The sequence below is a fragment of the Salvelinus sp. IW2-2015 genome, linkage group LG18 (assembly GCF_002910315.2).
Source record: "Salvelinus sp. IW2-2015 linkage group LG18, ASM291031v2, whole genome shotgun sequence".
In the NCBI taxonomy this organism is placed as follows: Eukaryota; Metazoa; Chordata; class Actinopteri; order Salmoniformes; family Salmonidae; genus Salvelinus; species Salvelinus sp. IW2-2015.
The window spans coordinates 52,491,746-52,506,462 of NC_036858.1; the positions used below are offsets into that span (position 1 = coordinate 52,491,746).

General features: G+C 40.7%; 1 protein-coding gene across 6 annotated transcripts in view; it reads left to right on the forward strand.

Annotated features, from left to right (window-relative positions):
* Positions 1-14,717, forward strand: part of LOC111977567 (dystonin) — a 198,098-nt gene that overhangs the window by 35,292 nt on the left and 148,089 nt on the right. For 5 of the 6 annotated variants that reach the window (XM_024007056.2, XM_024007061.2, XM_024007066.2 and 2 more), the window contains exons 3-5: positions 6,766-6,827; positions 9,683-9,772; positions 14,551-14,628. In XM_024007056.2, coding sequence (XP_023862824.1) covers positions 6,766-6,827; positions 9,683-9,772; positions 14,551-14,628 — 230 coding nt within the window. Of the gene's footprint in view, positions 1-6,765; positions 6,828-9,682; positions 9,773-11,358; positions 11,395-14,550; positions 14,629-14,717 lie in introns of all 6 variants that reach the window. The other variant, XM_024007053.2, reaches the window with a different exon arrangement.

Consider the following 14,717-nt stretch of genomic DNA (forward strand, 5'->3'; position numbering starts at 1 on the left):
ATTACTCCATCTCTGTACCCACATATATAATTATCTGTAAGGTCCCTCAGTCGAGTAGTGTATTTCAAGCACAGATTCAACCACAAAGACCAGGTAGGATTTCCAATGCCTCACAAAGAAGGGCACCTATTGGTAGATGGGTAAAAAAAAGCAGACACTGAATAATCCCTTTGAACATGGTGAAGTTATTAATTACGCTTTGGATGGTGTATTATAACACCCAGTCACTACAAAGATACAGGCGTCCTTCCTAACTCAGTTGCCTGAGATTAATGAAATCGCACAGGGATTTCACCATGAGGCTAATGGTGATTTTAATGGCTGTGATACAAGAAAACTGAGGATCAAAAACATTGTATTTGCTTGTCATCGGCAAGGGAGTTTTTGGGGGATAAAAATAAACAGTATAGAGCTAAGCACAGCCAAAATCCTAGAGGAAAACCTGGTTCAGTATGCTTTCCAGACACTTGGAGAGAAATTCACCTTTTTGCAGGACAATAATCTAAAACTCAAGGCCAAATATACACTGGAGTTCATTGGAGGCTGCTGAAGGGAGGATGGCTCATAATAGTGGCTGGACCGGAGCAAATAGAATGGCATCAAACACATGGAAACCATGTGTTTGATGTATTTGATGCCATTCCACTGATTCCGCTCCAGCCATAACCACGAGCCCATCCTCCCTATTTAAGGTGGCACCTACCTCCTGTGCTGGATTTGCTTACCAAGACGACATTGAATGTTCCTGAGTGGCCTAGTTACAGTTTTGACATAATCGTCTTGAAAATCTATGGCAAGACTTGACAGTAGCTGTTTAGCAATGATCAACAACCAACTTGACAGAGCTAGAAGAGTTTTAAAAAGAATAATGGGCAAATATTGTACAATCTTAGAGACTTACCCAAAAAAGACTAATCGCCGCCAAATGTGATTCTAACATGTATTGATTCAGGGGGTTGAATACTTATCAAGTCAAGATATATTAGTGTTTTATTTTTCATGAATCTAAAAAATATATATAGAATTTTGACATGACAAAGTATTTTGTGTAGATTGTTGGAGAAAAAAAGACAATCCATTTTAATCCCAATTTGTACATTTTTGGGGGTGAAAAGTCAAACGGGTGTGAATACTTTCTGAAGGCGCTATATGTGATCACATTAAAACATCTATAAATCAATTAAATAATTAGATATGGCCGATGACGTGTAGTTTTACAATGTATATTCAACATATTCCCCTCTGGCATTTTGCAATCTCACATGATGTTCCAATGTTTAACCGGTTAAAAAGTCATTTTCAAAGGTATTCCTCTCCTTTGGTTTTAGACTCCAAAGGGTAACCTTTCAAGTGGAACCTGGCAACAGTGAAAGTGAAACAGATTAATGAAGTCAGAGGTCAAGAGCTGTTAGGTAACACATTTAACACACTTCCATGGCCCTGGATGGACTGTTGCACTTCCACACATCAACAGTTAGTTTCTCATTAACTTAAGGTTATGCTAAGAGAGGGCCTGGATTCCACACACTCTGTTCGTCTAGCAGTGACCAGATCCTTGTTTTGTTGATGATCCAGACCATGTGTGCTAATGAGGAGTATATTTACGTTTGCCTGTCCTGCAGTGTGTGCATTTGTGTTTAACTTGCAGATTACCGACTGGATCAACTTCAATGTCTTGGAGAAGGCCTCAAGTAAGGGTCATTAGTTTTGCCAGGCAATGGAGAATATATGATGGGGAATTGCCAGGGCTCACTTGTCAATTTCAATGGGACTTTCCTGGTTGAATAAAATATTAAATAAAAGTCCAACATCACAAGGTTTATTGGATATAAACGTTATAATGTGTTGGTGAGTGCGAGTGATGACTATGTGCCAGTAGGTTGTGATAAGGTACTGCAGTCATCAGCTGATGGTCATAATGTTTAATCTGACTGTCAGGACCCGGTTACGAACTCAGGTCTCCGGTGTGAGAAACAGTCACTTAGCAAACTGAGCCACTAATAGTCAGCAGAACCCAGAAGATGAGGCAGACACAGCAGTACTTGAGACGGTGTTTTAATAAAGTAAAAAGGAAAGATCTTCAGGCAAAAATATAAATCCACAACGTCAAAAGTAATACCAAGAGAAAAAGGTAATCCTCCAAGTCAAAAGGTAAATCCACAAGGAGGTAGGTACAGCAGGAAAAAGCCTCAAAAGATAATCAAAAATAAATGAGAACAAAAACAGAGTACCACAAGAGCGTCCAACTGGCGCAACAAATGTTCACAGCATCGCTAGGGCTGGGTGCTAACATTCAATCACAGAGCAAAGAACTGAGGAAAACTAAGGGTTTAAATACATTCAAGGGAAACGAGGCACAGGTGCAAATAATAACTGGAAACAAGGGAAAACAAAAGGGCCAAAAAAAGCACAATGGGGGCATCTAGTGGCCAAAATCGGAACAATCCTAGCCAAATCCTGACACTGACATCATGTTATTTGTTACAGAAGGAAGCTGGGCAGGTCTGAGTAGATCAGATGGGACTGGAACTATTCTCCCTGACTTTAATGGAGTGTTTAGCTGCTAAACCAGCACTGGTATTTATGAGCTCCAGTCCTGACCTATACTACCAATTAAATCTAATAATGTGGTTGTAAAAACAGCCTCTGATTACTCTGTATATAATATACCTCATCACACACATTGGTAAGTAATATTGGGTTTTGATGAAATTATTCTTCACTATTTTAGAACATTTAAGAAAGATTTATAATATTTCAAAGTGAAATAATTGTAGGCCCATGTTCTCTCAACCTGTCCCTCAAGAGGGCACCATTCTCTAAAGATTACCCCTCTTACACACATTCCACAAACTCAGTGGTACTGTATCCAACCAGCTACTACTGGATTTATTTCAAACTTAAACTGTCATCCTTAGTTGCACCATAATAATGAGCCTTGGTGGTCAATGATACAGCAAATTCATCCTGTCTCTGGGCTTTGAGCAGGGAAGGGTGTTGCCTTGGACACTCCCTGAAGACTCCATTTGTATTAATGAGTCTCTGGCTATACTCATGTATTATGTAGTAAGCAGCCTCAGGCCAGTAGGATCACACATTGTAACGTCCTGAAGGCCTAGCTCAGCTCAGCTCAGCTCTACCCAGTCGCAGTTGTGATTTACTTAACGTTTATGGAGAAAGAGAGCGAGGGAAAAGGAGATATATGTTCAGGGAGAGCGGGAGAGAGAAGGAGTGATATAGCAGCAGGTGTCTGGTACACTACTATGGCAGTGGTGGATTTAAAACACTGTACTTTTTTATTAACAAGGGTATAGGCAGGATGGATATTTTTTCCTCTCTCAGGTGCAATTCTGTTCACTAACATTTGGCGCAATCCCTAGTCCCAGACTCCCAGCCCAGTAGTGAATTCTCTGCAGCTTTACACGCACACTATTTATATATTAACCAAATGAAAAAGGCAGCTAATAACCACTGACAGTGACAGCACCTTTGAGACACATCTGGATTAGGCATAGGCCTAAATTACCAATCACCCATCAGTATTCTGCCTCAAAACTGACCAATGTATGAACTTATTGCCTGTTTTTTTCATGGTAATTTTAGGGGAAATATTTTATGTTGTATAGCACTAAGTAAAGTGTGTTTGTCTTAATTTCAGTTGGTATTGTAGTTATTGCCCAACGAGCGCAATTGAGTGTGCTCGGTGTGTTAGATGTGTTTGATGAACCAGGGATTGACATTGTTGTGGGTGATACACTGTAGGATGTGAAAAATGTGTAGTACAAATAAAGCACATACAGTAAAAATGCAGACGGATATTTTTGGATCCAGAATTCATTAAAATATGTTTGCCTTTGAAATTCAAGGACATCAGCCTCACAAACGTGTCACATCTGACATAGAACATACAGTCTGATCTTTTTATAACTGTCTCAGCATGGGCTCACTCCTCTGGGATGTACCACTCATTGCAGAGAAAATTAGATTTGTCAAGGATCTGACAAATTATACTGATTGTCTAGTTAATTTACTGACCTCAGAGTAAGACGGAAAATAGTTAATAACCCATGATGTTCTCTTCAGTAAAGAGCTAATATTATGACAACGTGACTAATTGCCATTTTGATATGCTGTTTTTTGGGAGGTTGATTGTTTTGATGAATAGAGTTTTTATCCAGATTTTGTACGTTTTACGAGTCTGAGGGGAAAAAGTGTTTGTATTTTTTGAAATTGAGTCTGTTGGTTGTTGGACATTATTGCATGTTATTGCACAAGATTAATCAATTTGTTGATTACATTGCTAGTTAACTTCTCTCTACCTAAAGACACTACATCAACTTTAATTGCCTTAGTAGTAATCTAATTTATCCATCAGTTAAATACCTATAAGAAATGTAATTGTTAGATCTATTACTATGTTCTACTCAACATTCAATTAGACAAACAAGCTTTAACATACTATAGTTGCATACAGGCTACTGCAATAGTATTCTCCAAACTGATGCCCCCATCTGTGTCAGATGTAAAGTGTCATTCTAAAAAATAGGTTTTAATCAGAAAAATACCTTTTCTCCTTTTCTTAAGGAGCCTTATTAGTCCCTTAATGGAATTGAGCCGCGTTGTGCTGTGACCTTAAGTAAACATTAAACATGTAAGAAAACCTCTGAGTTGCTGTGGAAAATCTGACAGGACTCATTCCGGATGCTTGACGAGAAGGGGAGTAGCAGCAGGCTGCGCTAGAGGTAGGCAGGCAGGGAAGCAGGCAGGGAGGAGGAGTATGTTGCTGCTCCTTCAGTAATGTCGGTATCTCACACACATGCCGTCCCTCTGCCGGGACCATGATGCACTCTCTCCAGAGCCCCCGGGAGCTAACTATGGCTAGGGAGATGTGGCACCTGCTGGGGCGTGACGGGGAACTCAGCGCTCACCTGGTGACGTTGATGTGCTGCATGGGTCAGTATCTCTTCCTGCTTCGCTTTACTCCATCCAGAATCCAAGGATTGGGAATTTCAGTTTCTGACTGAGCAAGGAAGTTTGCCGCTAGTTTCTCATTTAGATGGGGACTTTAAACCTCCCAAGGCTAAATTCTGTTGTGTTATGCTGTGTTGTAAAAGGAGGAGGTTATCTGTGTTATTTGCATTTTGGTTCCAAAGTCAAAGAAGATGCAGATTGCATGATTTACTGGGCTTGTGATTGGTATCAATGTCTTCCTCTGAGGGCTTATATCAGATGGAACTTTAGGCAGAAATATAAAGTAGGACAGACAGGTATCTGGCCTGAATCCTGAATCCCACTTGGCAGCTTTCTCTCTTAATCTTCCTGTGTGAGTCAGGTAATGCAGAGAGAAGTAAGGAGGGTCTCTCCCCCCAAGCTGTGTGTTTCAGGACCATTAGCCTACCGCCATGTGCAGTGTTGTACAGTAATGGATTTTGTTAGGCTAATGATACAGAAATATAGTATAGGGATTTTGTCTGTGTTAGATTCTCTGAGCAAATGTTTTTGTCTGTGTAGCATACCTGGCGAAAGTTTGCCTTGACAGCTCACAATTGAGCCTTTATGTTTCCATTTCTATCCCAGAGAGACTCAAGTCTGTGAGAGCCTGCATGTGGCAGCGGCCAGTCTGGTTGTCATGGATACAGGAAACACAAAATAATGTGGTAGACCGTGTACAATACTGAACCATGAGTAATGGAAGCTATGCCTCATGCATTGAAGTTCATTCTTTTTCATTACGCTTCCAAAAATATCAATCTCTCTGGAGACTACTGTATTCACTAGAAATGAACCCACATGTGTAAGAGTATTAGGATAGTCTTGTATCTAATCATTATGTATGCAGTAGTTCAGAAAGGAAATGTGTACATGTAACCATGCATGGTCTTTGGCGTTAGGGCTCGGCTCATTCACGGTAGCTCACTGCCAGAGCGAAGCATCATACGAAGGTGATAATATAAGTACAGGCAGTGAGCACGATATTAGGGCTGTCACCGAATAAAACAAATGTTGGTCGACTTAGAGTCGTCTGTTCTTTCGACCAATCGAAATTTTCAAACGTGTATTTTTCCATACAGTATATAGACACACCCTATGTTTAAATAAAATCAACTATATGTAGGCTACTGAGCTTGTCTGCTGCTTTAAGCACTGTGATAAAAAATTGCTCAACTAAAAAACTCTTGGTCGACCAACAGCCTATCGACAAAACATTCAATCAGTCGACTCAATGGAGTCAGCCCTACATGATATGCTATATCAAATCCCCTAAAGAAAGAAACACAAAACCCACAGGTGGAGGCCAGGGTGGTGGTGGGATTTAAGAAACAGCAAGCATAGCGAGTAACAGCTCGATACAGCAGCACGGCAGCAAGAGACACCAGCGCATGCGTGTGCATGACATTCAGCTTTGAGGAAGCATGTGTAGAACTGGTCAACTTAAATAGACCGCATGTAAGTAGAGTGCAAATCCAATTGGTGCAATATCCGCTGATGCTACCACACTCGGATTCCCTTCTGAACTGACCACGCCGAGTGAAGCATATACAGTACATTGATAAGAGGAATGAACGGCTGGCTCATTGTAGTAGTAAATCACAATTCCACTTTTCATGCAAATTACCATCCCCTGTGTGTGTGGGTGTGTGTTTGTGTGTGTGTGTGTTTGTTTGTTTGTGTGTGTGTCTGCATGTGTGTGTCTTAAAGTTACACCATGCTTACTGTATGTATGTAAAGTACTTTGCTAAATGTCTTTTTATGTATTTTTCTCAGATGAAAGAGACAGAGTGCAGAAAAAGACTTTTACAAAATGGATAAACCAACATCTCCTAAAGGTAAGAATTGATTGTCCGCAGAGCTTTTTAGAAACATGCTGTACCATTCATTTTATTTCCCAATTCATTGTTCCTTTTTTTGGATTGGGGAGACTTTATTTGGCCTTCCAGTTCAATGATCTACATAGAGACTGTAATATGAGAGAGAGTGAGGCCTACAGTATGTTTTAATATTGTTGACTTGTATCACAGTTACGGTGGTAGCATACTAGCAACGTTCAGTTTAAGGATGCACATTAATCATGAACATCTCTTGATTTTTCCATGTCACTAAGACTCTTGGTTATTATGAATCCGGTCCCATGGGTAGATCATTTCTCACATACCTCAATGCCTAATTAGTGTATTGTACCTCCACCTCTCTGTCGTCACCTTTAGGCCGTTCTGTGTTGAAATGGTTACTGTTTTTACAACATACAGATGCAAGAGTGATGGTATAATGGTCATGATAATGGAAAGACAGTAGGGCTGGGAATTGCCAGGGACCTCAAGATAGGATATTATTGCGGTACTTAGTTGCCAATACAATATGCATTGCGATTCTCACGATTCTATATGTATTGCAATTCGATATTGCAATGTGATGCTCCAAACGTATTACTCACTAAATGTCTGCTGCTGAGAGACAAGAGGGACCATGAGAAAACAAGTTTTGATCAGTCAAGGAAATGAAATTGGTTAAAACATTTTCGCTCACTATTTAAAAAGTAGCTATAAAATGAAAAATGACTTGAGTTTTGATGCAGGTACAGCTGACTAGCGCTAGCTAACGCTACCTATAGTAGCATAAAACATCACTAAAAGACAGGCTGTTTCATGTTTTAGTCCTGTCAGTTTCCATGAAGATGAACTATAATGTGTCATTACCTGATGAGGTGAATAACCCATTAAAGAGTGATCAGCAAAGCATCACAGCCTTTCATCCTGGGCTACATAACTGATGATAGATGCTTAGCAGAGGTGCCAATGGGAGATGGCATTTGCTAGCTTGCCAGAGTTTGTACTAACTGCATATCTTCTTCCACCCATTCCATGATGCGGTATACATGTACCCAGTCATTTTCATTGACTCCGAAATAATCTAAATTGCTTTGGTTCATCTGCCATGGAATTAGGGATCCCCTTGTCAGAGGCAGAGTAACTGATTAAATGATTAATTTCCCACTTTCCCATATTGTAAAACAGTATATGAGCAAGCATAAACTATATAAAGACAAGGTGTTTATTATGCATGCAAATCCATGGCAGTTTATTGTGTAATGTGCTTAGGGAGCGAGTTATAATCCCGTTTTTGTCACCTATTCAAGTGATTTAGCCTGATTTATTTGGTCGAAGGCAAAAGTGTTGTAAACCCCCTAAGCTAACACATGGCACATGACAATGTGATCTCATTTGGAGTGACATTTTATGTTGCTAGGGCAGTGGAGCAGGATTATTGGAGTAATGTTGCAACGATGGCATGAGTTACAAGGCTCAACTTTTTTTATACTACAGATGGAGGTCGAATATTTTGGCTATTTGAGCTCAATTATGTAATATTTCATTATTTTCCCCATCATCTTAGATGTTGTTGCCGGTACTACAAACTGTAATACAATATCTGAATTTGAGAGTGAACTGTACACATGGAAAGAAAGGCATTTTAACTACTGTACTCTCCAGTGCCAGGGCCAACATGCCTTATCCCCTGTGACATTGTCCGGGGGAGTTTAAAAGTGCTGAGTAATAGCGTGAGGAAATATTTGGCTGACCAACTAGTAAAAGGGGATCCAGGGAGCGGGTCTATTTTGGTCCCACAGCTGTGCCTGTTTGCTGGGGTTATGTGGGAGAGAGGAGAGGGGATGCCACCTGGCCTGGGTAAAAGCAGGCCACCGGGCAGCTGGGGGATTTCACAGGCCTGGTGGTATTCAGGACAGGAAGAATGGGAGATGGGCCTACAGGGAGGAGAAAGCCTGGGACTGGAGTTGTTAAGTGTGGGGTCAGGATGAGTTATTTGAGGGCCATGGRTATGTGTCAAAGCCATGTGCTCCCTCTGTTATACAGAGGTAGGGCACTAGTGTCTGAAGGTAGGTAGGGAACCTGATGGGAATTATGCTAATAAGGCCTTTTTATTTGTATTTATTAAGCATCCCCATTAGCGGCTACTCTTTCTGGGCTTCAGTAACATTAAGGCAGTCATAAAAAAATATTACATTTCACAACACTTTTCACAACACATTAAGTGTGTGCGCTCAGGCCACTACTCTACTAGCATATCTACAATACAAAATCCATGTGTACGTGTCTGTAGAGTGCGTGTTTTAGCATGTGTATGTGAGTGTTTGTGCCATAACAGATCTCATCCCTGGTACCTTACAGACACCGATTGAGTCTATGAAATGCAGGCTCAGTCAGACCGGAGACATCTCCCTCACATACACCCTAATCACAGAATGGAATGTGGCTGTTGGTTTCCGTCACTTAATCAGTTGCCAGCCCAAGCTTTAGAGGCTCCTCTCAGTTCACACAGACACAGATGAGAGAGTTCTAATAACCCTATTCTATTGCATGAAACAACCTTTCGATGCATAAACAGTATTAAACATAATCTTGTAATTTTTTTATCACAGATTCTAATCACACCTGGGTCAAATACATTGTGTCAAGTACTTGAGCTGCACTTGATTTAGTTTTCCCACTTCAATGCAATAGGCTCAAAAGTGCAAACTCCAAGCTAAATTGACGTACTATTTGACACAAGACTGATTTCAATATTCCAATAGATATGCACCCTCATCATGTTTACTACTGCCCTCCCCAGTGCCTTAATTATTTCAACAGGAAGAGATAATGACGTTCCTTTCCTCTGGCCTTAGGTACGGAAGCATGTAAATGACTTGTATGAAGACCTACGAGATGGACATAACCTGATCTCACTGCTGGAGGTCCTGTCTGGCCAGTCATTGGTGAGTAGTGTGTTGTCATGGTAATGTAGCTCTAGCCTGTTATCACCCCTCATGTATATCTTATGAGTCAGAGGGTATGTCTGAAATGGAACCTTATTCCATAGGATACTTTTGACCAGAGCTCATATATTGTAGGGAATAGGGTGCCATTTTTCAAGACATTTCCTTTTTGAAAATTCTTGAAAGAAAGGTTTGAACAGAGAGTGACATTATACATGATGGTTTGCCTGGCTTCTAAACCCCTAGATAATACAATTAATTCCATTGTTTGATTCTGATTCAAGTAAAGGAAGTTTTCATATATGATTTCTGTTCCCTGGTGCAGTATCACGTTGCATGAGAATTCCAGGAAAGTACAATTTTCTTCACACAAGAAATGTAAATAAGAGTTCAGGGTCCACTTTTTCAGACACATACACTCTTAGAAAAAAAGGGTTCCTGAAGGGGTTCTTCATCTGTCCCCATAGGAGAACCCTTTTTGGATCCAGGTAGAACTCTTTGGGGTTCCATGTAGAACCCTCTGTGGAAAGGGTTCGACATCCCACTGGGCACAGACGTCATCTCAACGTCTAGTTTTGATTTACATTTGGTTGAGAGGTCAACTATTGTGAAATCAACCAACATTTTTAACATGTCATTGGATTTAGGTTAAAAGTTGGGTTAAAAAAAGACATAAAAAAGACATTCCCTTACGTTGTTGACTTTTTGAAAATCCATTCAGTTTTAGTCATCAGATTACATTTTTGTTGTTGAAATGATGTAGAAATAACGTTGATGCAACCAGTTTTTGCCCAGTGGGATGGAACCCAAAAGGGTTCTAACTGGAATCAAAAAGTGTTCTTTAAAGAGATTTCCTATGGGGACAGCCGAAAACCCTTTTATGTTCTAGATAGCACCTTTTTTTCTATGAATGTATTATATCACTTTGTTTATCAATCGGGTCCTGAAGCAACCTCTTGATCAAGAACCAGAATTTACTGTTTTTATATACACTTAAAGCCCACATATGCAGTATATCCTACAGCTATAGTGTCGATCAGATGCATGAATCAGACAATCAGATATGTGAAAACGCCCCAAGACCATTTATGCTTCAAGGCTTGGGAGAAACTAACTGCATTACAATGCTTGTTTTCAATGTTATTGCATTCCAAAAAAAACACGACTTGAAAGAAATGATGGCTGGATTGGAGACGTAGGAATTTTGATTAAGGCTGTTTGTTATCACTCAAATGTCATACTCAAATGTCATCATATTAGAGAATATGAAAATGAATCATAATCATAGCTGTCTTTTGATGTCAGTTGTTTGGTGGGTTGCAGCAGCATGAGTTCTCTGTAACTCATGTCAGGAGAAATTAGGTTCCCTCTAAAATAGGTGTAGCTAATATTTCTCCTTGAAGTCGCCCACACGTTCTTTTGTTTACATCCTGTTTCCTCTCTACCCTCTTCCTCCTCCATTTCTTCTATTTTGGATTTGTTCTGTTCATTTTACGTCCTCCTTTTCATTTGTCCAACTTGTGTCCTTGTCTATTTGTCTCCCCTTGTGTTTCTTTCCTGCGCTCACGTTTACTCGGCCTGGTAAGCCAAGGGAGCGTGATTTCCTCAAGACATTGCGGTTGGTGAGTTCGGCAGAAGCATGTGCGGTTGAGCAGCATGGAGATGAGCAGGTTGATGATAAGGCGGTTGGTGTGGTTCGCCGTCCTCCCCCTTGTAACACGACTAATGCAGCGTGTTCCGTGGACATTAACGAGAGTGGAACAACAATCCCACCACAGGCTTTTTACTTTAGTGGCCCGTAGTAAGCACTATAGCAATCTGTTTATATGGTTAGGTCAAGTTGCATTCTCTTTGATTTTAGGATAGACCCAATTGCTAGCTGAGAAACTGAGATGGATTACATGATGGAAATGTGCTTGGCTTATGAACTAAAGGCCCAAGATCATGTTCAATTCATTGTTTTTTCTCAACATCAAAAAAACATACACTACCCTTTCAAAAGTTTGGGGTCACTTAGAAATGTTGTTTCTGAAAGAAAAGCATATTTTTTGGTCCATTAAAATCACATAAATTTGATAAGAAATACAGTGTAGACATTGTTAATGTTGTAAATGACTATTGTAGCTGGTGACGGCTGATTTTTAATGGAATATCTAGATGGGCGTATAGAGACCCATTATCAGCAACCATCACTCCTGTGTTCCAATGGGACGTTGTGTTAGCTAATCCAAGTTTATAATTTTAAAAGGATAATTGATCATTAGAAAACCCTTTTTGCAATTATGTTAGCACAGCTGAAAACTGTTGTTCTGATTAAAGAAGCAATAAAACTGGCCTTCTTTAGACTAGTTTCCTAGAAGGCCAGCATCCCGGAGTCGCCTCTTTACTGTTGACGTTGAGACTGGTGTTTTAAGGTTACTATTTAATGAAGCTGCCAGTTGAGGACTTGTGAGGCATCTGTTTCACAAACTAGACACTCTAATGTACTTGTCCTCTTGCTCAGTTGTGCACCGGGGCCTCCCACTCCTCTTTCTGTTCTGGTTAGAGCCAGTTTGCGCTGTTCTGTGAAGGGAGTAGTACACACGAGATCTTCAGTTTCTTGGCAATTTCTCGCATGTGTAACAGTTTAACTTTAGTCCGTCCCCTCGCCCCGACCCGGGCGCGAACCAGGGACCCTCTGCACACATCAACAACAGTCACCTTACGAAGCATCGTTACCCATCGCTCCACAAAAGCCGCGGCTCTTGCAGAGCAAGGGGAACCACTACTTCAAGGTCTCAAAGCGAGTGACGTCACCGATTGAAACGTTATTAGCGCGCACCACCGCTAACTAGCTAGCCATTTCACATCGGTTACACATGGAATAGCCTTCATTTCTCAGAACAAGAATATACGGACGAGTTTCAGAAGAAAGTTCTCTGTTTCTGGACATTTTGAGTCTGTAATCGAACCCACAAATGCTGATGCTCCAGATACTCAACTAGTCTAAAGAAGGCCAGTTTTATTGCTTCTTTAATCAGTACAACAGTTTTCAGCTGTGCTATCATAATTGCAAAAGGGTTTTCTAATGATCAATTAGCATTTTAAAATGATAAACTTGGATTAGCTAACACAACGTGCCGTTGGAACACAGGAGTGATGGTTGCTGATAATGGGCCTCTGTACGCCTATGTAGATATTGCATTAAAAATCAGCCATTTCCAGCTACAATAGTCATTTACAACATTAACAATATCTACACTGTATTTCTGATCAATTTGATGTTATTTTAATGAACAAAAAATTTGTTTTTCTTTCAAAAACAAGCACATTTCTAAGTGACCCCAAACTTTTCAACGGTAGTGTATATTGTGCATGCCATAGTAAAGTAAAAGAACAGCACCATGCACTTCCGTCTTGGATTGCAAGCACATGTACAAATCAATCACATTACTGTGTGATTTACAAGATCCCCGCCTGGGCCTTTAAGTACATCCTCAGTAGCTTTGTGCATCATTGAGCCATACAATCAAACTGAACATCAACCTTTATGAACCATTGGACATTTTTCATCAGATAGTGGCTTTCTATTGTATTCAATGTATACCAACAGAAGGCCACTTGACTGATTGTACCAAGTTAATGAGGTGAGCCATTGAGGAAAAGGCTTTTGTGAATGTTGTCACTCTGCTATTGAATTGAAAGGGATTCCTCCGCCTCTTCTCTTGACCAGCCAGGAGAGTAATTACTGAATCCAGAGCGCTGTACTGCAGCTCATCCCTGGGTCGTATTCTGCCGCTGTGGATCGGCAGGGTACTGGCTGACTTGTGACGCAGTTTCCATCTCATTATCTCACGCTGTGTCCCTCCATTGTGCTCCTGTGTCTGTCACAGGAGTTTGTCTCTCTGCTCACATCATGACACTTAGTCCTCACATCTATATGAATCCTAGATGCTTTTTGGAACTGGGAAAGGTCTTTATTGTTTGTGTGATTAGTCCTCATTGGAATGAGTTTATCACTCATTTCCGGTAAACTCCTGCCCAATTCAGCACTGATTCTATCAGATTATGTGTTCTGTCAGTTCACAGTTTGAAAATACATAGATACATGTATTTTCTATCTCGTAAATGCAGTGTGTCCCAGTTGCGTAATTTCAGATAAACCTAGGGTATGGCAAAGTAATACAAATGCTAAAACATTTGATGAAAATTCCTCTCAAATGAATTTTGATCAAATTGAAGCTCATTTACTGCATTTCTACACTCTAGTTTATTTTAATATCTAGTCAAGCAGCAGTAACCTAGCCAAAGCCATCTACTACAGCCATCTTTACCTCTGCACAGTTTTGAGAAAAAGTTGCGCTGTTCCCTACAGCTGCATAGATGCGCTCTCCATAAAGCTAGCCAGCCATACAAACAGCCTTTCCTCCCGCTCCCAGGCATCCACATGGTCCTAAAGTCTGCCCACTGATACCACTAAACTGCATTTGCTTTTTAATCAGGGTTGGAATTATTTCCGTAACCTATTTTAAATTGTTCGTATAGAGCTAGGGTATGGCGACTGGTGTGTAGTAATAGCAGCGTTTTGTAGACCACCCTGGCTCCGGATTTGTTTGTTCCCTCCCTTTTGGTTTTTCTCTCTTTCCCTCAGCAGATGAGTGGGTAAGACCCTGGCAAGGGCATGTCCGGTGTCCTCATACTACTAATGGTGTGGTGAGTCCCTGGTCCTTGGAAAGGGAGAGACCACATGGCAGTCACTAACGTGTCCCCCTCTTCCCGTTCCTCCTCTATGCCCACAGCCTCGGGAGAAAGGGAGGATGCGGTTCCACAGACTCCAGAATGTACAGATAGCACTGGACTACTTAAAGAGGCGGCAGGTAAGGACCAATCACATTTGCCGAAATGCTAGAACATATGTGTAGAGGAATTTCTGATAACCATTTCACCATGTGAAGATATTGAAAAG